The 27,110-nt window shown below is 36.0% G+C and overlaps 2 protein-coding genes across 5 annotated transcripts in view; one reads left to right on the plus strand and one right to left on the minus strand.

The window, feature by feature from the left end:
• Positions 1-10,911, minus strand: part of vwa8 (von Willebrand factor A domain containing 8) — a 140,318-nt gene extending 129,407 nt beyond the window's left edge. The window contains exons 1-9 of the mRNA XM_048192999.1: positions 10,585-10,911; positions 10,150-10,227; positions 8,243-8,373; positions 8,015-8,125; positions 2,922-3,089; positions 2,291-2,455; positions 2,134-2,183; positions 1,947-2,055; positions 1,593-1,697 (exon numbers count right to left, since the gene is read on the minus strand). Coding sequence (XP_048048956.1) covers positions 1,593-1,697; positions 1,947-2,055; positions 2,134-2,183; positions 2,291-2,455; positions 2,922-3,089; positions 8,015-8,125; positions 8,243-8,373; positions 10,150-10,227; positions 10,585-10,723 — 1,056 coding nt within the window. The 5' untranslated portion in view covers positions 10,724-10,911. The remainder of the gene's footprint in view (positions 1-1,592; positions 1,698-1,946; positions 2,056-2,133; positions 2,184-2,290; positions 2,456-2,921; positions 3,090-8,014; positions 8,126-8,242; positions 8,374-10,149; positions 10,228-10,584) is intronic.
• Positions 10,912-11,105: 194 nt separating this feature from the next.
• dgkh (diacylglycerol kinase, eta) overlaps positions 11,106-27,110 on the plus strand; it is a 104,092-nt gene continuing 88,087 nt past the window's right edge. For 2 of the 4 annotated variants that reach the window (XM_048193000.1, XM_048193002.1), the window contains exon 1: positions 11,764-13,660. In XM_048193000.1, the coding sequence (XP_048048957.1) occupies positions 13,385-13,660 (276 nt within the window). In that variant the 5' untranslated portion in view covers positions 11,764-13,384. Of the gene's footprint in view, positions 11,693-11,761; positions 13,661-27,110 lie in introns of those variants that run through there. The other 2 variants (XM_048193001.1, XM_048193005.1) reach the window with 2 other exon arrangements.

Consider the following 27,110-nt stretch of genomic DNA (forward strand, 5'->3'; position numbering starts at 1 on the left):
GACCACCCTCAGGATCCTGACTTTTCTGGCGTCAGGATTTTTTAGACGAAACCCTCTTAGCGGCAATGACGGCCCTCAGATCCGTCTTGCCCCTCAAAGGCTTCACCTGAGACCGTTGCCCCGCATCCCAGCTCCTTGGAGGGAAAGTGCGGGTAGCAACGCTTTGCTTCTGATGTTGTCTGGTAGTGCCCGACGTGGAGGCTGAGCAAACTTAGATGGTAGAAATCGTTCATCTAATTTACTTTTGGTCTGCTGATCCTGCTTCTCGGCTGGCCAGTCGATGTTTAACTTGGCAACAGCATGAGAAAGCACCTCCATGAGCTCCTCGCTCGTGGGAGAATAAAGTGGCGAGTCTTCAATGTCTCCCATTGCCACGCTGACAACATCCAGCTCCTCAGAACTAGACGCCATCAGCGTGACTGTATCCACCCGAGCAGAAGAAACCGCAACGCGTGCTTCCTGACTCCGGATAGATACATTGGATGCAGCAGGTGAAGGCAGAGATAAGGCTGGGCCCATCTCTAACCCTGCTGCTACATCCATTTGCGAACCCCAGGACATGAGGTGCCACCCTGCCTCAGCAGAAGCGGGACCCGAGCCCTGAGGAACACAAACCGAGCCACCCTCCTCGAAGAGGGCCAGGCGGGAGCACACTGTTCTCAACGGTAGCTGCTCACAGTGCACAGCCCCCTCGAGAGCTGCCTGGGCATGCTGCACTCCCAGACAAACAACACACATTTCATGTGTATCCCCACCCGGAATGAAACACAGGCAGGGATGAACACATTTCCTGAACTGTTGTTCACTCCCCATAGTAACAATATATGTATATATATAGTGGAACAGACAACAATAAATATGACAGACAAGATCACACGTAGCGCTTGCTGAAGACACAGAAGCTGAATGAGAGTGTTTTCGGGCCGGCTTTATAGTTCCTGGTCAGTGACGTCACCCGCATATGACGTACCATCTCCCTATTGGAGAGATTTCATACATTCTTCACGACGACATCATGCAGAGGTGTTCCCCATAGCGACTACGCAGCGCAAGTTCCCTTGAAAGGGAAATTATTATCAGGTTATTTTGGGTCAATTCAACCCGCGGACATGAAAAGCAACCCATGGCAACAGTGTAAAAGTAGCCCAATTCCACGGGAAAACCGCAGACTTTGGCAACACTGCTTAATAGTGAAATATGAACAGGTTTTTTTTTTATTTTAAAATGCAGCAGTCATTAGTGTCACATCACATGACACATCAGAAATCATTCTAATATGCATTCTAATAAAATAAGTTATTTTAATAAAGTGGATATATGGGTGGAAATGCAAATACATAAATGCAAGTAATTCTTACTTATTATTATTATATTAAAAGCCAAAAAAAAAAAAAAAAATTAAAACAAGTATATTTTAGCTATAGTGCCCAACAAAAGTTACCAACACAGATTTTAAGCTACTAGACTACACAACCCCATTATTATTATTATTATTATTATTATTGTTATTATTATTGTTATTGTTATTGTTATTATTATTATTATTATTTTGTGTAAGAGTGAGCTCCCTATCATAGGGGAAAGGGCCTTACACTGAGCACCCCCTCTACAGCGGTGCGGCCTTCCTTTCCCAGCATGGCCTCGTATGGGTAAAGCCTCTGGACCAGCTGCTGTGTTGACAGCATGGGGAACAGGTTCTGCAATAAAATAAAAATGATCTTCAACAATATCTGCACAATGAATGTCAAGTACTTGGAATGTACTCAAATGCTTAAAACCCTTATGTCATATAAGGGTTGTCATGTATATAAATAAAATTTCAGCACAATCACGTCACAATCATAATTTTTATTAATGTCAAACATTTTAAAATAAACATTGTTTTCACAATTCCATTCTCCAGTAATTCCAGAAATGTCACAAATGTCATGCGATTTGCTACTCACCAGAACTTTGAGGGCAGATGGGAGATTGTCTACAGGGAAATCAGGAAGGCTTAAGCTGGCAGACTCTTGAGAACAAAGAGTAGTGGCAAATGACAAGAGCTGGGACACCCTAAAATGGAAGAAAATCATTTCATCATTTATTTTGCAACATGGCCAATGAAAAATCCATGTTTGAAAAGTGTTGTACCTTTCAGGAGGCACATTCGGTCCAGTTCTGTACAGATGCTCTAGCTGGTCCTTCAAAAAAAAAAAAAAAAAAAAAAAAAAAAAAACACGTTAGAGGCCGGACACTTTCGGCAATACACATTTATCAAATGAAGATTCATTTATTACACATGTAGTACCTTGAAGGGAAGGTAGTAGATATCTCTGGCCTGGAAGCGGGAGCGGAGCGGGGGATCCAGTGGATTTCCTTTGTATCTGGGAACCGGCAGGCCGAGAGCAATGACTCGAAAATCCTCACTCACACGAACAATCTTCCACGAGTCTAGCTCTTCTTTAGTGTGCTCCTATCAGACCAACGCAAACATAGCAAACAGTACAGACCAGTAATAAAACTTCATTTACATTGTATTTATTCACATGTACATTTTTAAAACAAAATCAAAGAAAATAAAAAATGAAAAGAAAATATAAAAGAAAATAAATAAGAAAAAAAAAAAAAAAAAAAAATCAAATATGAAATAAAAATAAAATAAAATGTAATAAAATAAAATAAAAGTTTCTTGGTCTATTAAAAATATATATGGCTAGTAAACGTTCTCAATTGAGCCACCATTGGCAGGTGTTAAATTTTTTTTTAATTTTGTGGTTTGCGTATGCACTGCATAATTAATGAGAATGTAAATGTTAAATTGTTGTAAAGTGTTATCAGCATCTCTATCATAATTCATCAGTTCCAGGACAGATCTCTAACTGGTTGGTCTGCTTCTGTGAGCATAGCAAGTGCTGTCACTACAGCATGGTTGTCCTCACCTCCAGGAGTTTGTCATAGCGCTGTGCTGACATGAGAAAGCGTCCATCTTCCAGCTGCATCTCTCGATTCTCTAGCAGGTTATTGAGAACTGGCAACACATTCCTCTCTGCCTTCTCCAGCCCCTCCAACACCAGAATCCGACCCTCAGTAGCAGCTCGGACAGCACACTGAGAGAGACAAAAAGGACAGGAACATGTTGAGGCACCTTGCAGAAAGTGATGCACTTCTGAATATTATATTTTGTTAGGGGTTATTGGAACAAGGCTTAGATGACATCAGTGTGCAGAATAAGGACAGGGACATGAGCTCAGACTAATTCTCTGGTACAGCATTCTTCAAGATACTATTACAGTATCTGCACTATACTCTGAGTATTTGAAAAGTAAGATTCTGGATTTGTGATTATGCCAGTGGAAAAGATGTATTAATTGATTTAAAGTGTTAAAGTAGAGTGGTAAGAAAGGCTGATATTCCTGAGAATCTACAAAACTAAAAAGTAGTTTGGCATAATCTGTACACATCTGACTACTATTTTGGAAGTAATGATTGTGTTGTTTATGTGTTAATGTTGTTTACTCTCAGAAGTATTAGAGGTGAACAAAAAATCTGTTATTACTTGATGATGACCATTGTACTTGGAGTTGTATTGAAAACTGTTTTTTTCCTGAAAACTTAAATGTTGTTTTTCCCCCAAACCATACAAAACACACAATATGAATGATACACTTTTAAAGAAAGCACACAAGCAGCTAAAAATATCTATATCAAAGGTTGTGCAATTACCTCTTTAATATAATTTGTTGCCTGATCATTTAATGCACAAACTTCACTTCAAAATTACATACTATTCATACTACATAGGATCCCTGTTTAAAACAGCAAAGCAGAAAGACTTTGTGACACTGTTCTATCCTGAGGAGGAAATCCTATCTGCACTGTGTTTAAGAAAGTGTTCATCTGTCATTTCACCCACTTCACAGAGCAGTTCACTTCTATTTTAGAAATATACTGATTTGTTTTAGATCATGCCCCATTTGTGGGCTGAAACTCTAAATCTTGTCTGTTATGAAGATGCAGCCATGCAAACATGTGTGTACAAGAATCAAATGGCATTGACGTCAAAGGCAGGAAATTCTGGGCTACTCCAATGACCACAAAACAAGTCGCCATATAATTAGGTTAACATGTAAATATATGCCTGATTGTGTGGGAACAGGGCCTATAAATATGTAGCCAGATGGTCCAAATTTAGCACAGGACCCATATCCATTCTGGATGCATAATCACATAATTGATAGAAATGCCTGTGACGCAGACCAGAGAGACTAGTTAAAACCACAAACCAGTGCGTCTGTCAATGACATGGCAAATTGTAAATAGTCGAGCTAAATGCCTTTTGACCTGCTTGAACTCAACAAGGGACACAATGTAAAGCCAAACAGGAAAGAGTTATCTGACCACAAGTAACTTTTCCTTTACTTCCTACACAATTATGTCCAAATGATGGTTGGTGGTGGAATAATGAAGAGCAGAACATATGATGTGTTCATCATATGATGAATGTTTGATTAGGGTCCAAGCCCTGAAAGGGTTCTTCTTCTGCTTTGAAATCACCCTCTTATTTTTATCTGATTTGCTTCAAACTTCATCAGAATAAATGTCAATACATGGCAGATGTAGACCTGTGAAAGCTTATGCTTGATATCTTAAATACTGTTGCCATGGCAACATGTTAAACTTTAATAATTTACAAGACTCTTAGCGTGCTTCAAATTGCATGAAACTCGACACACATGAATTGAAATAAAATATAAAAATAAAATATAAACATTAGATTAAAAACTGAAATAAATAAATACATTTGAAATGTTGCCTTGACAACTAACTACAACTTAAACTAAAATTATATGAAATGGAATTCTTGAAAATAAATGCTGATTTAAAACATTAATCATAATAATAATAAATACTACAAGTATCTACAACTACAGTATCTAAATAATATAATATAATAATATATAATATATTAAAGGTGCCGTAGAACGTCTTTTCAAAAGATGTAATATAAGTCTAAGGTGTCTCCTGAATGTGTCTGTGAAGTTTCAGCTCAAAATACCCAACAGATTTTTTTTTTTTATTCATTTTTTTAATTGCCTATTTTGGGGCATCATTAAATATTAAATAACACTGATTCAGGCTAAGCGGCCCCTTTAAATATCATGCTCCCTTCCCCCGGAGCTCGAGCTTGCCTTAACCAGCATAAACAAAGTTCACACAGCTAATATAACCCTCAAAATGGATCTTTACAAAGTGTTCGTCATGCAGCATGTCTAATCGTGTAAGTATGGTATTTATTTGGATGTTTACATTTGATTCTGAATGAGTTTGACTGTGCTCCGTGGCTAAAGCTAACATTACACACTGTTGGAGAGATTTATAAAGAATGAAGTTGTTTATGAATTATACGGACTGCAAGTGTTTAAAAAATGAAAATAAAGACAGTCTTGTCTCCGTGAATACAGTAATAAACGATGGTAACTTTAACCACATTTAACAGTACATTAACAACATGCTAACGAAACATTTAGAAAGACAATTTACAAATATCACTAAAAATATCATGTAATCATGGATCATGTCAGTTATTATTGCTCCATCTGCCATTTTTCACTATTGTTCTTGCTTGCTTACCTAGTCTGATGATTCAGCTGTGCACATCCAGACGTCCTGCCCTTGTCTAATGCCTTGAACATGGGCTGGCATATGCAAATATTGGGGGCGTGCATATTAATGATCCCAACTGTTACATAACAGTCGGTGTTATGTTGAGATTCGCCTGTTCTTCGGAGGTCTTTTAAACAAATGAGATTTTTATAAGAAGGAGGAAACAATGGTGTTTGAGACTCACTGCATATTATTTCCATGTACTGAACTCTTGTTATTCAACTATGCCAAGATAAATTCTATTTTTAATTTTAGGGCACCTTTAAAATAATATATATAATAATATAAAATAATTAAATTAAATAAGTAAATTAAACAACAACAAAAAATACACCTTTAGTCTGTGTCTATTAGTTTTAAAGCATTTACTTGCATATATTTAGTCCCAAAAGTTGACAAAATGAATGACTCTCTCCCTAAAACCACCTACAACTGACTAGCAATAGCAAGAAACAGATCATGTGTGATGCAACCAAAAAAGCTATTGGCTAGTTGTTGTTTTATGATAATGTTCCTGCCCAACTACCTGTTTCAACAGGAAAATCAACAAGTAAAGATTTGAGGCCTTTAAAGAATGAAAATAAAATAAGGTTTTCTAAATATTAATATTTGAATATTGTGTTACATGTAGTAACTAATGCAATAATCCACTCAAGGATGCACTGTAATGTAAATGACACAGTGACAATGTTCTTTAGACATATATTCTCAAAACAGCATGGACTCTTGTAGCTAATTGCTTAATCAAACAGACTTTAGAAAAGAAAAAAAAACCTCTATGAATAGTTGATTATTCAGTCTAAAACATTTCCCATTCACACATAAAGGCAAGTCAACTGGGAGCTGTTTGCCTGACACACAAAGCCTGTTATATAGGTCTGAAAATGAGCGCAGGGCCCAAGAGAGCAGTGAGATGCTCTAGTTTACACCCAGCCCCAACACGCAGCCCACCTTTTAAACAAGTCGTCCATGACTACTGCCTATCAACCAATCCAGACAGCAAAAACAAGCAGAAGTGATGGAATCTGATGCAAAACTATAACACTGAACTGTGCATTAATGCAAAGCTAAAGCTATTTAACAAACTACTTAAGGCACAATTAATTATCAAAATGCTTTAGAATCATGTGCACTGGGTCTAATCGCTCTGATCGCAAAGGTTAAGACCCGATGTACCACTTAAAAAGGCTCAGAGAGGGTTTCCATGGAAACATGTCAGCATTTCCTCACTGAAACTTGAGGTCTGATTGAACCTTTCATTAGATATATGAGCAGAACAGAGGAGCTGTGGCTAATAATTTAATGCCTGGGAAGACAAAGCTGAATAAGTGGATATAATTGATCATCTGGACTTCAGAAGAAAGGAGGAGATTTTGCCAGATCCTGTGGGAATTCATCTTCATTAACCACGAGGCTGTGACCTGAATGACACCCCATGTCTCAAGTAGAGCAGAGACGGTTTTGATCCCAAAAAAGCAATATTACATTACATTATAAATATATGAACTGCAAAAAAGCTTAAGGTAAAAGTTATAGTAATATTACTAAATATAGTATATATATATATATATATATATATATATATATATATATATATATATATATATATATATATATATATATATATATATATATATATATATATATATATATATATATATATATATATATATATATATATATATATATATATATATATATATATATATATATATATATATCCTTCCAAAAGTTTGGAAACACCCCTGGCAAAGTGTTGTTTTGGACGATATCAGCATAAATCCTTATCATTTTTTGGTGCAAATACATTAGAGTAACTTGACATTACCATTGAAGACCAGCAATAATAATTTTCATTTTGATTACATAATATTGGCAATATAGACATGTCAAAGTCAGACATGCCCCTTTGCCAGCTGTGATGCCTGGTTACTGGTTTAAACTTGGCCCAGGTTTGTAAAAGATTTTTGGGTCAGCACACCTTAATAGCTTCAACAATTGATTGCCAGTTAAGTTTAGAATACAATGAACCAATTAGAACCCAGTTTAGGTCAGATAGCTGCTAATGGTGGATATTTTGATGAATCGAAAATATAAGTTTTTTCTATGTATAAACTGTATGTTTTCGTAGTTTGTGTTGTCCCTTATCAGTGCAAAATTATCACAAATTAAAAACGATTCATGCAAATATTGTCCAAAACCCCACTTTTCTAGGGTGTTTCAAAACATATATATGTATATATATATATATATATACACACACACACACACACACACACACACACACACACACACAGTATATGTATGTGTCTATGTATATATCAAATAAACAATGCTGATGAGTGAAAGGTGAAAGAGGTCGCCTTGCCTGGTCTATGTAAAAGGCAGTTCCTGAGCGGATCTCTCTGCGCTGTTTGAGATCAGTCTCAGTAGTGTCTCTGGACAGGGCAACATATTCAACCTCTCGTTTTGTTAATTCCTAGCAAAGAAGAAAAAAGAAGAACATAGTTGTAATGAAATTGTCAGAGTGTTTCATCTTGTAGACATTCAGCATGTATTGGTGGTTGTGGTTGGGAGCAGTAATACTTGAAATTACCAGGTACTGCATGGCAATCGATCGACGCAGAGGACCAGGAGGACCAATGAGAAACACGTCCTGTCCAAGAAGGTCCTTCTGCATTATCCAGCGAAGGTGTTGGGTGATCATTTGTGGCAAAGCCTCCATCACTGCCAAAAAATGAAAGATTATTGAAAAATGCAAACAATGTTTTCTAATGTGTAAAGTTTGGGTAAGATAGAGAATGTGCATGTAAACGGAGAGAGAAAGAATATTATGTGAAAAAGAAAGGACACCCTTTAGAATTTTATGGTTTTACGTATCAGATTATAATAATAAGTCTTAAATACAACCTCGGATGAACAACAACAAATTACATTACACCGTGTCATTATTTATTTAACAATAATGGAAAAGCCATTGGTGACAAACCAAGTACACCCTATGATTCAATTGCTTGTAGAGCCACTAGCAGCAATAACTTGAAAGAATAGTTTTCTGTATGGCTGTATCTGTCTCCACATCGTTCTGGAGGAATTGTGGCCCATTCTTCTTTACAAAGTTGCTCCAGTTTATTGAGTTCATTGCACAGCTCTCTTAAGGTCCCGCCCCAGCATTTCAATTGGGACGAGGTCTGGACTTTGACTGGGCCAGTGCAACACCTTGATTCGTTTCCTTTTCAGCCATTCTGTTGAAGATTTGCTGGTGTTCTTGGGATCATTGTCCTGCTGCATGACCAAATATCAGCCAAGCTTTAACTGTTAGACAGATAACCTCACATTTGATTTTAAAATACTTATATATAGAGGAGTTCATGGTTGACTCAATCACTGCGACATGCCCAGGAACTGTGGCTGCAAGACAAGACAAAATTCATCACCCCTCCAACAGCCTGATGGACCGTTGGTATGAGATGTTTGTTATGATAATTTAGTTTTCACCAAACTTGGTGCAGTGCATTTTGGCCAAACATCTCCACTCTGGTCTCATCTGTCCAAAAGACATTATTCCAGAGGTCTTGTGGTTTGTTCAGATGCAACTTTGCAAACCAAAGCCATGCTGCCATATTCTTTTTAGAGAGAAGACGCTTTCTCCTGGCAATCCTTACAAACATTCCATACTTGTCCTGTCTTTTTCTAATTGAACTGCCATGAACATTATCATTTAACATGTTAACTGAGGCCTGTAGAGTCTGAGGTGTAGTTCTTGGGTGTTTTGCGATTTCTCTGAGCATTGCACAGTCTGACCTTGGGGTGATATTGCTGGGACGTTCACTCCTGGGAAGATTGACAACTGTCTTGAATGTTTTCCACTTGTGAATAATCTTCCTCACTGTAGAATAATGTACTTCAAACTGTTTGGAAATGGCCTTGTAACCCTTCTCTGATTGACTGATAGGCAATTGCTTCTCTGAGATCATTGCTGATGTCTTTCCTCATTGGCATTGTGTTAACACACACCTGAAGGCTCCAGATGCTCAAACTGCCAGAACTTCAGCTTTTATAGAGTTAATCACCCTTGATGATGATCAATTAAATCAAAGACATTTGTTTCTAAGCACCTGACTGCTACTTACCCTCTTAATTCCTATGGAAGCAGTAAGGGTGTGCGTACTTTGTCACACATGGCTTTTGCATTTTTGTTAAATAAATAATGACATGGTGTAATATGTCATATGTTGTTGTTCATCTGAGGTTGTAAGAACTGCCAAGGACCAGATTATTTTTTCCTATGTCCTTTCTTTTTCACACGACTGTGTGTATATATATATATATATATACCAAATACCAAAGTGGAATATGCATAAAATTACGCTAAACATTTTCTTCGATCCAGTATTACTTTAATGAGCATTTTTTTGCAATGACTTTTAATCAGTTGGTGTTTTGGTGTCTTTTAATGGATGCATAAAGTCAGTTCTCCAGTATTTTATAACTAGCACATACTGTGATTTACTGGCACAAGTTCTGGATTTCTGGGGGTTTTGAGTCGATATGAGATCTCGCCTATTTTCACAGTGTCACCTGTGGAGACACAAAAAAGTAATTAATTAGATAGCAAAAACAAAGCTAATGTAACATAAATAACCAAACATTCTATATATGAAGCATTCTGTTTACAAACAAACCTTGTCAACAGGGCAGACTTTTGCTTTTAAAATGTCAATATTTATGGAAACGTTAAATATGCATGTAAACATTCAAAAGACAGAATACAAAATAAAAATAACTGAGTGAAACCTTAACCTCAAACCTGCTTAATAACAAACTATAAAGACAAGAAGGGTTTTATATATATATATATATATATATATATATATATATATATATATATATATAGTACGCAGATAAAAAAGACTTAGGCTTTGTTGAAATAAATACCTGATGAGGTGTTGAGGAGTTTGACCTCATGTGCGCTGCAGTTCCAACCTTCTTTTGACATCAAGGGTCCCAATATATAGCGAATCCTTCTCGCAGCAACAGCTGCTGCTGTTCCTTTAAATAAAATGCGCGAATACATCCTGACCCTTTAAAAAGTGCTGTTAAATTACAAATATATTGGTTACACTATCATATATCCACTGCTATTTCATTATGCTCACGTCATGAGTGTTTACACTGCCGGTGCGCAGATCTAGACGGAGGGAATTAGGTGATGGACAGAAGCGGTCCATTTGAATACGTCTTCCGTGTGGAACGGGCTGCTGCATTATGGGTTCCACGGGAAACAAACTTACAAAACCTGCCAAGAAGCGTTTATAATAACTTCTGTTGAGCTTAGGGTAACCATTGTCGAAGATCTCTGTAATCTATTAGTTTTACTTGAACTGACTAGGGTTATCTAAACTTTACTATAAATATATAAGCACGTGAAGACTGTTTGGGCGAAAACGAAAAACTAAACTAAATTAATAAAATAAAGTAAAATACAATAAATAGAAATTAAGTCTTAGGCTGAACAGTAACACATCGTCTTATTAGAGAATAATATTACTTTATTATATATTAAAATGTATATGAAGTAAGTGACCCGAAAACTTTATGATATAATGTACAATATATTGAGTGAGATTAATTCATTAGACTACGTTGCTTTTAGAGTGAATTGTAAACAAATGAGCATGTCTTTCCAAACAATCACAAAAGCGCGGTTTTAAATGAAGCCATGGTAATATAGTTATTGAGTCTTTAAAAAGTGGGATAATGTGTAAAACGCAGGTTTCGTGACGTCATGGATAGCGCTTCGATTCCTTATAGGGATTTGACATTTATCACGTGGAAAGAAGAAGGCTCAGCCTCTGGGAGACCCTGATAGAGCAGGGAGGAGTGGAGAAAGGGAAATAACACTCAAACCATATGCCCGATTACACGCGTAAAAGTCGCGCTTGATTTGTGCCGAAAGCGTGTGCGGACAGATCTCGAGCACAGGGACTAGGAGAATATGGAAGATGACTGCCAATACACTCGCAGCCCTGCCTGGGAAGAACTGGTCAGTACTGCTGCACGTTTTCTATTCGGTAACACATAAAAAAGAGATCCTTCATAACCCTACATACATGTATCACTGATGATAGGGCAGTGATCGAGGATTTTAGCAGTGATTTCGTAAGCTCTTGATCTGATCGTGGCTATAAGATCGTCACATAGATACGCGATCTACATTCCTCTACAAACTGATGAACTTGTGAACGGAATTGATTGAGACATTAGCCTATAAGTTGCAGCTATCAAACTAAGCAATGATCTTATCTTAGCCATCAGTGATCTTTTTTAAAATACACGATTGACCAGTTCAAACATGAGTTATTGTAGTACTAGTGAGTGACATTCGCTATTAGCTTTTTTCCCCCTAGCTATTCAAAAGAAGAAACGTGAGAACCGCAATGACCAATGTTCATAGAGATAGTGGAAGTCAATTAGGCTAATTAGTACGTTAAATTAAATTTTGAAATGTGCTTAGTGCTGTTGTCTTATCCGCATTTAGATCTGAATTAGTTTTAAAATGAGGCTCTTTGGCGAAATGTTTATAAAATGTGCCTGAATGTAAAGAATATTTAGAATGATCGATAAAATCAATCAATAGTATTGTGTTTAGATCAACTGTTTGAATTCACAAAACATCAGATAAACCAAACTCATATTAAGAGTAGCGCAGTCTTCCATATTTACTTTAAATTTTAATTTTAGCTTACTTCATAGTGGTTCTTATCATTTTACATGGCTAATGTGTGTGTGCTGATGCGAAAAACTGTAACAAGAAGTAGCCTAAATAAGAAAGAGCGTTTTGATTCAAACTAAATAGGCTACTATGATGAGGTTCAAACAAAATCTGAAGTGGTTCGTCTCGCGCAAGCCAATAATTGGCGCCCGCAGCGTTTTATTGATAAACCAAACTTTTATTGATATACTTTCGACATGAAATGGGTAATAAAGTGATAAATAATGACAGTATTTGTACTTAGCCTATGTGGGTGTCCGATTTGCATCCTGACGAGAAGCTCGCGAGCCGCCAACTGTTGCTATGGTTACCGTCTCAAGCGATATAATGTATGGACCGCGATTTCTACCGAGGGGCCCGATGCAATACACTGAACAAGGAGCCCAGACACTATATGCATAATGTATATCATTATATGCATACCTACTAACTTAAATGGACTGAAAGTGTATGTAATTGTAGCCTTAAATAGGATATAGGCTACCCCACCGCCCATCTATAAGTTGTATGGCATTGTGGTAGAATCAGTCCCACTTGATAGCTCTTTTTTTTTTTTTTTTTTTAGCTCGGAACGAGTCAACAATGTCCAAAACTGCAGTTTATTTGGCAGCTCTCACTAGGTTTTGAGGCTCAGTCTGGTTATGGCTTTGTTTATAACAGGTAAATCGTCAGAACACCGGCTATAATGTTACAGGAGAAACATCTGTTGCTGTATCCTCGCCATAGTTTGAGTGAGATACCCGTCCGCCGCTAGGGTTTGCTACAGAGATTTCCTCCCGCTCCGAGCGTCTCAGCCCCCCGTCTGCCTCCATGCAGTCAGATAACCGCTCAGGAGAGCCAGCAGCCGTGTTCAGACACGAAAATGCACTCCACCCGGCTAGGAAATTTTCACCGCAGCTCATTTAAAATATCGGACTAAGTGAATGCCTGGTGGCGCGCGGTAGGGCAGAAAAACGCAAAAGCATGACGGCCAAGAGAACGGCTTTCCAGCCGTTGTCCAGCTCCCGCATCCCGGTGGAGAGGAAGGGAGCGGCTGAGCGCGTTCATAACCCGGAGTGCTGTGACTCTTCCCCGCAGGAGCCGGAGAAACCAGCGGCGTCCCCTTCAGGGCTTCCCGCCATGGGGGCTGTCGGGGGATCTGGGCCGGTGGTGGACGAGTCATCCGACAGCGAGGGAGAGCAGGAAGGGCCGCAGAAACTCATCAGGAAAGTGTCAACCTCCGGGCAAATACGAAGCAAGGTAAGACACGTTGTTTCATACCCGAAGCCTGTGCTGTGTGTGTTTTGCTGTTCATGTCCAGGCCAGTAAGCAGCGGATGGTGCTACTGTAGCCCTGCACACATGGTAGACGTCTATGAGCTCAGCAAACACTGGGCTTTTCCAGCGTCAAACATCTGGAATGATTGCAAACTGAACAGGAATGTTGCATCGCTTGTGCCATAATTCATCTCTCATAGAAAGCCTGCAATAAATGCAGCTCAGTCAGCAGTGCTCTACTTTACACAGTCTTCAACCTGTTGATATGTAGTCAGTCACGACCACTTGTTGAAATATCTGTTTCTCAAGAATATGGACTCTTTTCTTTTCTTTTCTTTTCTTTTCTTTTCTTTTCTTTTCTTTGCTTTTCTTTGCTTTTCTTTTCTTTTCTTTTCTTTTCTTTTCTTTTTCTTTTCTTTTCGTTTTGATAATACATAATACATCAGATAATACATCAGTCTTCTGGTTTCCTCTGTCATTTTAATTGCAAAAAATTATATTAACGTATTATATTTTTAATTATTATATTATAATTTATTAAATTATGTTATTATATAAAATAATACATTTATAAAATAATTATATTAAAATATAGTAATATAAAATAGATTATAAAACACTAATGCTTGCTTTATGACGTTGGACCCTATAGTTTAGGTATGTGATTTTCTTGGTTACATTCATGTTATACAAGGCATTTTTTTTACCTTATATAATCATTATTAGATCATTAATATGTGACATTGAGAAATAAATGTATTGAATATATTGGTAACACTTTACAATAAGGTTCATTAGTTAACATTAGTTAACGTGAACTAATAATGAACTGCACTTCCACAGCATTTATTAATCTTTGTTAATGTTAATTTCAACATTTACTACTACATTATTAAATCTTGTTAACATTAGTTAATGCACGGTAAACTAACATGAACAAACAATGAACAACTGTATTTTCATTAACTAACATTAACAAAGATTAGCAAATCCAGTAACAAATGTATTGCTCATGGTTAGTTCATGTAACTAACATGAACTAACCATGAGCAATACATTTGTTACTGGAATGCATTAACTAATGTTTAACTAATGAACCATATTGTAAAGTGTTACCAATATATTTATATTTTTAAACAAAATATCTATCTGCAGTTCCCTGGTTAAATGCATCATGCACTTTGAGTAATAAAACTATTTTTACTATTTCAAGATTTTTGCTGTATTTAGTGTGGAATGATTTGCTCACCTTTTTATAAACATTAATAATCATATTTTATGCTATTGTGTGTCTGAATGAGCACTGATCTGGGGTCAGTTTTATTACATATTTATATACTTGTAAGCCCTCATAAACCCATTAAACCATGGGCTTTGATGCGTAAATGAATGAATAGTAATTGAAGCCTCTTGATTCTGCTCTCCCGCTTGGCAAGATGACACCTCAGCCGTCTTGCCCCACTTTAACTGACACAATAAAAAGTTCCTCTTTTCTGACCAGAACAAATCCACTTAATTATTGAGTGCTGCTCTCCACCCCCGCTACATTATTAAAGAGGGCTATATTTAGATACTGCCTGTTCTGGATGTGGAAGGGGCTGTTCTTTTGTGATGATAATGAGCTGTCAATTTAAACCACACCGCATGTGTAAATAAAGCCTCGATCAACAAGAATCATTCAGAAACATCACATCTCCTCTCATCTGTCAATGTACAGCAGTTGATGAATGCAACTCCGCGTCCATGTCACTGTTTTGTTTAGTTTTTTTGGTTTTTTTGCAAATGGAAGTATAGAAATTACGGCAAGCATTGACTTGTTTGAGATCTTTGCTGAACAGGGTAATTATGTTTTTACTTCAGTCAGGCTAAAGGGAAAGTCAGATTAAAATTCTTTCATCATTTACTCACCTTCAAGTTGTTTAAACCTGTATAAGTTTCTTTATATAAAAAAAAAAAAAAAAATTGGTAACCAGATATTTGATGGTCTCCATTGACTTCCATAGTATGGAAAAATACTTTGGATGTCAATAGGGACCATCAACAGTTTATTTACCCACGTTGTTGAAAATATTTTATCTTCTTTTCAAAATTGTTTCAAAGTAAATTGAAATTTACGCCACTTTTTTTTTTCTTCAGTGTGGTTTCCTCAAAATATTAAGCAGGACAAAATCATCCTCTTAGAATTATAAGGTTCTGTCTGCATTCCAAGTAGTTTTGAGATATTGAGCTTCAAAGTTTTTGTATTCCATTCGACTGTGTAGATAGGACATTTTTGTTTTTTAATTAAAAATTCCCAAAATGTACACAACATTAAAACAACCGTCACATAATGTAAATAAGTTGTCACAGAATAAGAATATGTGAAAAACTCAAATTTGAAAAAAAAAAAAAAAAAAAAAGTATTCAGATAGAACCTTATAATTCCAAGTGGATGAAATAGTAACGGCTATAACGTAACGGCTGCTGAAAATTCAGGTTTGCGATCACAGGGATAAATGACGTTTTAATATATATTCTATTAAAAACAGTTATTTTAAATTAATATTTCATGTTATTGTGTTTTGTTCTGTATTTGATAAAAAAATGCAGCCTTGGTAAACATGAAACCTTCTTTAAAAAACAAAAAAAAATCTTTTCACTAAAAATCTGATATATATAATTGTAAGACAATAAAATTATACTGTATATATTAAAATTGTGTGTGTACAGTGCCTGTCAAAAGTTTTGGAAACATTAAAATTTTTTAATATTTTTGAAAGAAGTCTCTTATGCTCACCAAGGCTGCATTTATTGAATAAAAAATACAGTAAAAAGCTGTTTTAAATTAACTGTTTTCTATTTTAATGTAATGTAATTTACTCCTGTTTTGCAAATCTAAATTTTCAGCATCATTACTCCAGTCTTCAGTGTCACATGACCCTTCAAAAACCATTCTAATATGTTGTGCTCAAGAAAGACTTCTTATTATTATCGATTTTGAAAACAGTTGTGCTGCTTAACATTTACGTTACCATTAACATTGTCTCAACATCACAGCACATATCGGCCAACCGCTAGAAATAACTTATTCTAGAAGTCCAGATAGAGAAAGTCCAACTCTTAGTGTATTCAGTGGTTTTCTCTCAGCATTCTCACCAGACTAGAATAATCAGAGCGCTGAGGAGGTACATTCGTTTTTAGAGAGTTATTCTCCAGTGCATGTGTGTTTATATTAGACCGGTCATGTGCAGTGCTGTTCAGCCGAGTGCCTCCCTTTGCCCTGTTAACTCTGTGGAGAGCAGCTGACGTCCAGGCCATCTGTGTTCTCAACGGGAAGTGTAGCCGCAGACGTCTCAGTGCGTTACAGGGGTTGAGGGTGAGAGCGAGAGCTAGTTAGCTGGTAATGGTAGGTGTTGTGTTGTTCTGTTGGGCAGTGGGCTGTGATGTGTGCAGATTAGTGCTAATGGAGCATGCAGGCTCTCAGCGCTGTCCCACCTCATTGTTTGCTTAACATGGGCTCTTCACAGACTGTCCCGTGTGTCCTGCTTGTACTGTGGTACTGCATGCACTCTCTGTCACAGATCACTCCATATGCTGGGGATCTCCTGCCGTTGGAGTGCATTCACATTTTTCAAACCCAGATTAGCTGATGCCATAGTAACTGCCCACTCTATCTTCATTAAGATAATTGAGGGAGCAGGGAATGCTATGTAAAGCTTTGACTTTGAGTAACACTTCAGGGCATGATGACATCCAAACAAATGTCTAGATCCTTTTAAAAGTAAAACAAAAGCAAGAAAACCGGTGCTGTCTTGTGTCTTGCTCATTTGTGGGCTTAGTTTTTGTTGCAACATCAACATCCTCCTTTTTAAGAAATAAATCCTCCCAGTTTTAGAAATTTTCAGTATTACTGATTTTAGAAATTATGCAACAAGAAAAAGAATATCAAGATAATATAATATAAAATATATATTTTATGTTGATCTCAATCAGGGTTGTTTTAGTATCATTTATATACTATTCTTTGTTAATAATTTGAATTTGATTTTCTATATATTGTTTTTACTTTAATTTTAGTTTTAGTAATTTTGTAGAGATTTTTTTCTCATTTTCATTAGCTTTTTTAAATAACGTCTTTATAGGTTTTATAATTTTTATTTATTTGTTTTAGTTTATTTAGCTTTAGTTATTTTAGTGCTTAAAGTTTAAATGAAAATGAGAAAATTGCTAGCTGAAATAATACACACACATACAGGGCCTAATTTTTTACTACATCTGCCAATGGCCAGTGACTTAATAAAATGGTTCAGCCATAAATATAACAGCCGTGACACCAAAATTTTAGATAACAGTTAAAATTCACAATTTTGATATACTATGGCTAAATCTACCAGCCTAACTAATAAAGCATTATTAAAGACAATTAAACAGTCAGTAATAAAATAAGGACAAATAATCAAATTACAAGCAAAAGCACAAATAAATACGATAAATAGAATAATGATACAAATGAAATAAAAAGTGCTTTTCAGGTTTTTCAGGTAGGTATAACAGTAGTCTTCAGGGACAGAAATTGAATAAAGTTGGCTAATCAAATGTAAAATAACACTGCATAGCCTTCACTGTATAAATTAAGCATAGATTAAAGGATTAGCTCACTTTCAAATTAAAATTTCCTGATAATTTACTCACCCCCATGTCATCCAAGATGTTCATGTCCTTCTCTCTTCAGTCGAAAAGAAATTATGGTTTTTGATGAAAACATTCCAGGATTTTTCTCCATATAGCTGAACTAATTGTTATATAATTGCACTAGCATATTGTATATGGCAATTTAGTTCAAACTTTGACCTGAGGAGGGCAGTAATACACTTAGCAGTGTCTACACTGCCTGAATTTTAATAGAGAAGAAGAAGAAGAGAGCTAGTTAAAGATGAGCATTTATGGTTAAAATGTATACAATTTTATTTTTTTTAATTTTTTTTAGAAAGTGAGTGATGGTTTCTCTAGATAAGACCCTTATTTCTCGTCTGGTGAAACTGTAATTTTGACAGTTTCAACCGTTTGGAGGCCATTGAAGTCCACTATAAGGAGAATAATCCTGGAATGTTTTCATCAAAAATCTTAATTTCTTTTCGACTGAAGAAAGAAAGACATGAACATCTTGGATGACACGAGGGTGAGTAAATTATCAGGAAATTTTAATTTGAAAGTGAACTAATCCTTTAATCCTTATTAAAGTTACACAAGTTATTCAGTCAAGAGCACTGAGTGATTTTTAAGCAGACAGCAGCAGGATTAGGCTGCTGTCACTTTAAAGGTGCTGTAAGTATTTGAACTACGCTGTTGGACATTGTTGATGTTTGAAATCAACCCAAACAAACCCACCCCTCTCTTCATTGCTCCGACTCCAAAGCTCCAATCCTAACCACCCTGCTCCCAGTCGGTTTCGAATCCCGGCCCGATCGCTGCTGGCATGCGAGGCGAATACTCTAACAGTGACACTAAGCACCCAATTCTCTAGCGGCTGTCGGTGTGCAGTGGTTTAACAGAAAAACTCTCACTATCTGGCCACTGTTACACACGCAATGCGAGAGTGGATGTCTGTTTATCACAGCCGACGTGCAACAAAATGCTTCACGAAAAATAAAGAGCAGATGATGAAAGAACGACAAGGAAGCACAAAAACTGGACATACAGTACACAAGAGTAAATACAAAGTGTTTGTTGTTAGTTGCAAACAGCACAGCAGCTCCAGACAATAAAACCCAGTGTTACTTTCATGAGTAGTGGGATCAAAGCAGCTTCCTTGTCTTTTTTCAAGCCTTCCCACTTGGCTCTCAACAGCACTGGAAAGTTTTTCTAATATAAACACGGGTCCTAAAGTGTTTTGCCAGGCATAAACCTTCATTCCAGTGATATTCTTTTGAGCTGTTTTGTTGTCTCTCGTTCTGCAGATTTTTTTTTTCTTATTTTCAATTCCCCCTCTTGCTCGTTCTCTCTCCTCGACCATCATTCACCCCCTTTAAGGCCGAATGCGCAGATCCAATATACTGATACTGTACAGATATGTTTACTTTCTCAACTGTTTACGTTAATTTAAGACATAACTGACTATGTTAACTTGGATACTCACAGAGATGGGCATTTTTTGATATATTTTTCTGTGAATTTGTATGTTCAAGCGCAATAAGACGTGAAAGAGAGCTCTATTTAGTATTTGTGTGCTGGGCGCCCCCTTTGGATATTTAAACTTCGCTCTTGTGCTGCGAGTAATGAATTGAGTTCCCTTTCGCATCTTCTTGCACATGAATATTTAACCCTCTGGAGTCTGAGGCTGATTTGGGGCCTGGAGAAGTTTTGACATGCCCTGACATTTGTGCTTTTTTCAGTTGTTCATAAACATATTAATGGAAAAAGTGTCATTACACTGTATTCAGCACAAACTAGGCTACAATAATATGCGAGGAACATGTATGTACATGTTTGTGTTTTTGAAGGAATAACATTTATGCGTGGTTATTGAAAAAACAAAAAACTTAAGTCACTGAAATAAGGCCAAAAAAAGTATAGTAAATCTGTGTTTACAATACTTTAGGGTATTGGAGGTTGTAAACTAGAGTTTTTGCTTCAAAATTATGTAAAAATTATGCTGCCTACTCCTTCATATAAAACAATATATTGATTTAGTTTTTGTAAGACACTTTTTGCCAAGAAACACAGTATGTGTGGAGGCGTGAATCACCACTGAATAATGGGCCATTCTCACCTGAGAAGACAAAAGAATTGCATAGTAATGAGCTGAAATGACTTGCATATTAATGAGGCATTTCAGTCAGGTAGGCTGTGAAAAAAACCTTCTGTGATGTCTCAAGCTCATCATGATATATGAAATATACAGAAAAATATTATTACAATATAAAGTAATGGTTTTATATTATACTTTAAAATATAATGTATTTCTGTGATGCAAAGAGTCTGAATATAGGCTTTTAGTTTAAAAGCATGCACATTTGGAGAAATATTGGATTCTCATATGCTTATGTCAATTTTCTATACAGAGGAGTTATATTTATTTAATATTCATTGTCATTACTATGAGTGCTGGTGTTTTTAATTCATACTTGAAGTCGGAGGGCACTCTCTGTGCATTTTTAGTCCACAAATTCATCTAAAAGAAGAAGAGGCTATTCCATGAATGGAGTTTCCAATTCATACTGCAGCCGGAGGGCGCTAAAGAAACAAAAACTCATCTAAAATTCATCTATAGAAGAAAAGAAAACAGGAACTAACTGCATGTCTTCTAGAGCTCGCTAACCATGACTTTTACATCCAGATAAACACTTTTCAAGACAATAATTCACTAAGTTACAGTTCATTTTCTGAGAACTATCAGATTGGACTTCGTTCAGAGGGAGAGGAGAAATCACGCATCATGTTAGTTTTCTTTATTTTACAAAAAGCACAACATTTTGTTTTTACTCTGAGTGTATACAAATAAAAGAAGATATTCTATAGTTTCAATTGATATATTACTTATGTCTCTATGACAAAAAATGATGGAGTATTTTAAGTCTGTTTTGCTGCAATGTGAAAAAAAACCTGCAAAACGCGCCGACGCGTTTTCAGACCTCAGAGTGTTAAATTGGCAAGGCTTAAACTTTAGTGACGATGCAGCACTGGCCGATCAATTGTCCCAATCGCCGTTCACGTTGAATGAATTTTATTAATGGTAAGAAATATATAAGTATGTATGATATTCATTGAAAAATGGTTGCAAATATATAGTTTTAAACATGTTAGAGCTGTGAACAATTACAATACATGAAACACAAAGTTTAACAGCAGTGTTTCCAGGATAAACAGATTGCAGTGATATGATGTGAACACAGCTGGGGTCTGTGTTTCTTGCACAGATCTCAGTGAATCTCTGTGGGCTGATGCCTTGTAATTTAGTGGGAGAGCTCAAGTGTAGCAGAGCATCTGATCCTCTCACCCCCCACAGACATCAATAGAGAGGTAATACTCTCATATGCTTCTCGCTCTGTTCTCATATCTTCACACACATGCAAACACGTTTCCCTGCTTGATGATGCTTTATGAAGTGTATAGACAACATGAAACATACATTATAATGCAATGCATATCCAAGTAAAACTGAAGCTTTTATGGATGAGACTTGATTTTATCTAATAAGTTTTCCTTTCTTTAGTATAATGAGTATTGAAGAATCAAGCAGAAAAGAAGATCAAGTCTTAAGCAATGATTGATTAAATTAATTTGGAACACCCTATATACATAATTTGCATGGATGTATATAACACTTGAATTTTCTTTTATATACATTTAAAGTAATATCATTTGTCATAATCAAAAGTCAAAATCCCTGTTCAAAAATGATGATTCGTCCAGAATGAATGAAACAAGTGATTTATTTATGAATCATTGAATCATTCATTCAACTGTTTTTTCTTTAAATAATTCATTCTTTTCTTTTCTTTATTACTTTTGTTAACTTTAAAGTCCTCCTGAAATCAAAATGTAAGTTTTTTAGCTTTTAGTATGAATATATTAGCCTTAAGGTTATGAATAAGCTGGTGTGTTCCAAAAAAATTACAAAATTCACATTTAGGAGATATAAGCATTCAAAACTTAGTCTCTCACTTCCGCTAAAATGGATCACGGATTTTTATGACATCATTGCGGACTTCAGCTTCTCATAATATCTTCTGTCCAATCAAGTCCTCTCTAGAATCTGAAGTCCCGCCCCTCCTACACAGACGCTAAAGCTGCGGCTGAAATCGGTCATTTGTTAACACATTCACTAGTTTCTATATGGTGAAAGGCACATAGTGCACTATATAGAGGATAGGGGACGATTCAGACAGTGTAAATATGCTTTCCATTGACACGAATGAAGTCCGTTTTCATGTTAATGTCATGTGAACCGCCGCAGTGCGAGCACAGTCTGCTCCAGTCCAGAGACACGAGAGCACAGAGCGGATCATACGCGCGATTTCTACAAACAATGCTGTGTTTTAAAGCAATATGGAGGAGAAACGGTTAGAGATTATGAGGAAAATTGGGTTTTACGAGCTCAACGGCTCTGGTCGAGCTGTGATCTAGGCTATTGGCTATTTTGAAAAAAGGGGAGGAGCTTCTAGATATATCCTGCCCTGTCTTTCTGTTTCATTGGAAATTACATCAACGCAGTGAATAAAGCTGCGTGTTCCAAGGCACTTCAGTGGGCCTTCGAGGTCCAGCTATAATATTTAAATTTGAATACAGTTCATATAATGCATTATTTGCAAGGTATATACCAATAAACATTTTGAGATCATGCACTCCAGACACTCCAGATTTCTTTTCAGGTAAAGTGGGCCAGCTGGTCTGGTAAAGTGGCCATCCCTGATTTATCAAAATTATTTTGTATCTTAAAAAAAAACACATTATTTATTAACACATACTATCAAACATATTTAACAAACCCCAAAACTACCCTAGACTATAAGTAAAATTCACCCAATTCATGTGAAAAATTCAAAACAACAAATTTGATGAAATCTGAATATTCAGAAATCCGAATATTGATGAAAATGAACTCTACAGCATATTAAAAATGTGACTATAACACATGCAACAACAAATAGGCTAACGAAATTTGAATATTTGGAACAATTAAAATAGTAACCATATTGTAAAACTTTTTTCTGTCTAAGTTTTCTATAAACATGTTGAACTTTAATAGTGTCCATGTTTTAAAGCTTTATATTCTACATTTGCATGTTGCTTCTCTCATCCTTTTATTACTCCATAGTGCCTCGCCTTGCTTTCACTCTCTCTTTCCTTTCTTGCATCTCTGACTCGAATTTCCTGACTGCACTCTCATTTCTGTTTTCTAAAACAAAGTAGATTATACATGTCAACTATAAAATATAAAGTGAATATCAATGTATGAAATTAATTTGAGTATAATTACAGAAGCTTGACGGTTGCCCACTTTACCTGAATCCCACTGGTCCACTTTATCTAACATATTCAGCCAAAGTGGGCCAGCAATACTTACCATACAAGAAAAAAAAAGTAAACATTTTATTCTTTGCATTTTATTCCTTGTTAACTGTAGTAACAAACAAAAGAGGAACTGTCACAATTAGATTGGTTTATATTTAGTGAGCAACCTTATAATTTAGAAATGAAAATCTTGTGTCAAAGGGTTTTCTACCTTTCACCTTGAGGGAGTCTTCCTTTGAGGTGTGGCCACACCAAGACCAGTGTCCTATTGCATCTACTAAACTTATTTTTATCATTTAAAGGTGCCCTAGAATTAAAAATTGAATTTATCTTGGCATAGTTAAATAACAAGAGTTCAGTACATGGAAATGACATACAGTGAGTCTCAAACACTGTTGCTTCCTCCTTCTTATTTAAAGGTGCCCTCGAATGAAAAATTGAATTTACTTCGGCATAGTTAAATAACAAGAGTTCAGTACATGGAAATGACATACAGTGAGTCTCAAACTCCATTGTTTCCTCCTTCTTATATAAATCTCATTTGTTTAAAAGACTTCCGAAGAACAGGCGAATCTCAACATAACACAGACTATTTGCATATGCCAGCCCACGGTCCCAACATTATCATTATGAAAGGCATTAGACAAGGGCAAAACATCTGGATCAACGTCTGAATCAACAGACTAGGTCAGCAAGCAAGAACAACAGCGAAAAATGGCAGATGGAGCAATAATAACTGACATGATCCATGATATCATGATATTTTTAGTGATATTTGTAAATTGTCTTTCTAAATGTTTCGTTAGCATGTTGCTAATGTACTGTTAAATGTGGTTAAAGTTACCATAGTTTCTTACTGTATTCACAGAGACAAGAGCCGTCGCTATTTTCATTATTAAACACTTGCAGTCTGTATAATGCATAAACACAACTTCATTCTTTATAAATCTCTCCAACAGTGTGTAATGTTTGCTTTAGCCACGCAGCACAGCCTCAAACTCATTCAGAATCAATGTAAACAATATAACAGTATACAATACTCACATAATCCGACGCATGCATGCCGCATGCATGACGAACACTTTGTAAAGATCCATTTTGAGGGTTATATTAGCTGTGTAAACTTTGTTACAGCACTGTTTAAGGCAAGCGCGAGCTCTGTGGGCGGAGAGCACGGGATTTAAAGGGGCCACAGCATAAATCGGCGCGTTTATAATGATGCCCCAAAATAGGCAGTTAAAAAAATTAATTAAAAAAAATCTATGGGGTATTTTGAGCTGAAACTTCACAGACACATTCAGGGGACACCTTAGACTTATATTACATCTTTTAAAAACATAATCTAGGGCACCTTTAAATCTCATTTGTTTAATGAGATCAACATCCAAATAAATACCATACTTACATGATTAGCCATGCTGCATGACGAACACTTTGTAAAGATCCATTTTGAGGGTTATATTAGCTGTGTGAACTTTGTTTATGCACTGTTTAAGGCAAGCGCGAGCTCCGGGGGAAGGGAGCATGACATTTAAAGGGGCCGCGCAGCCTGAATCGGCGCATATTTAATGATGCCCCAAACTAGGCAATTAAAAAAATGAATTAAAAAAAAATCTATGAGGTATTTTGAGCTGAAACTTCACAGACACATTCAGGGGACACCTTAGACTTATATTACATCTTTTAAAAAGACGTTCTATGGCACCTTTAAAGAAATAGTGTCTCTTAAATTAAAGACCATTATTATACTCTGAAAGTGTAAACCCATTGAGCACAGTACAGTATCAAGCTTAAACGGCCCACTTTACCTGCATTCACCCTATAGGATATAGTACAGTAGGATATATATGTATTATATTTAAAGTAATACCATTTGTCATACTGTTGCAATGTCTGATCTGTAAATATCTTCAAGTTTGTTTACTATGCTGTTTAACGTGAGCAAATATGTTCCCCACATTTTGGAATCTTACTTGTTCCATTCACAGCATTGAGCATTCATGTGAAATCATCTTGATTCTCCTGTTTTTCTATAAATACTAGACTGCATTACTGCATCTGTCTTCCTGTCTTATCTGGGTTGATGTAATTGATGATAATTAGATGAATTTAATAGCGCAGTTAGAAGAATCGAGCAGAAATCGTGTTTAGAGTTCAAGTGGTGCGTAGGCAGACAATGACCTTTACATCCATCACAACTTTGTCATACAGTGAATTATTCTTGGTCTGTACAAGTGATGTTTGAATAATGAACAAATACTTTTAGTAAATTGTTTTATTATTAATGATTGATTTTTTTTTATATATATATATATATATATATATATATATATATATATATATATATATATATATATATATGGGTAAAACTCAACAGAATTGAGAACTCTTGAGTTATCGGTTGAAATTGAATCAGTAGAACCAGTTGAACTGGTTGGACTGATAAATTTCTACACAAAGGTTACTCATTGTTCTCACTGTTTGTTTAAAAGGCAGAATCTCATTATAAATATACACATTTATTTATATGAGTTTCGTTTAAATAAATAATATTAAATTAAAATGCAATAAAAAGAAAATAACACTTCTTAACAAGATGTAAGAAGTTACCGAAAAAAAAAAACAAATGGTTTACAATCAAATAAATAAAATAATATTTAAAAGATGTTTCAAGTTATTGAAAACACAAATAAATAAAAAAAAAAGTTTGTATTACAAAAACACTTGATCTACTGTATTTCCTCTATAAACATAAATCTATTTTTCAACATTTGTTAATGGAGAAAAGCTCAAAGAACCAAATCTGACAATATTTACGGCTCCTGCTTCAGCAGGAGATATTGAGCTGAGATCCAGGTGCACAGATAGACAAGGGGAAATCCATGATAGCATCAGCAACGAAAATCTGTCCTGATGTCTGACAAGGTCTCTTATTGAGTTAAGAGAGTCTGCTGAGTTTCGTATCCTGTGTCCTGTGCTCTAATGCATGAATGAGAGGCACTGCTGATTCAATTGTGGAGCTGCAGGGTGGGATTTGCCACAGGCATGAAGCATACACTCACCTCATGGTGAATCCCACGCTCGCTTTCTCTTAAACGGTGACGGTGGCCTTACCTGTGTCCTTGCTATAATGGCCATGAATATTTGTCACATTAAAGGGGTAAAATCATGAGTGTCAGAGAGAGGGTGGAAGATAGTTACAAAAAACACAATTTGATAACATTATAGGTAGACAGAAGTTTAGTGATTTTCTTTGTGAGACCATGAATAAAATGTCCTATAAAATCGTTTGCTGGGTTCATTGGCCTTTTGTTTGGAGATTTTGGGAGGCTGTGAAGTTAAAGTGAGAAAAAGTTGAGCATCTGATATGCGATTTTAGGGCTGCCCCTGGCAAAGGTTTTTCTAGTTGACTAGTAGTCACTCATTTAGCCATAAGTCAA

This window comes from Megalobrama amblycephala, linkage group LG6 (assembly GCF_018812025.1).
Source record: "Megalobrama amblycephala isolate DHTTF-2021 linkage group LG6, ASM1881202v1, whole genome shotgun sequence".
NCBI lineage: Eukaryota > Metazoa > Chordata > Actinopteri > Cypriniformes > Xenocyprididae > Megalobrama > Megalobrama amblycephala.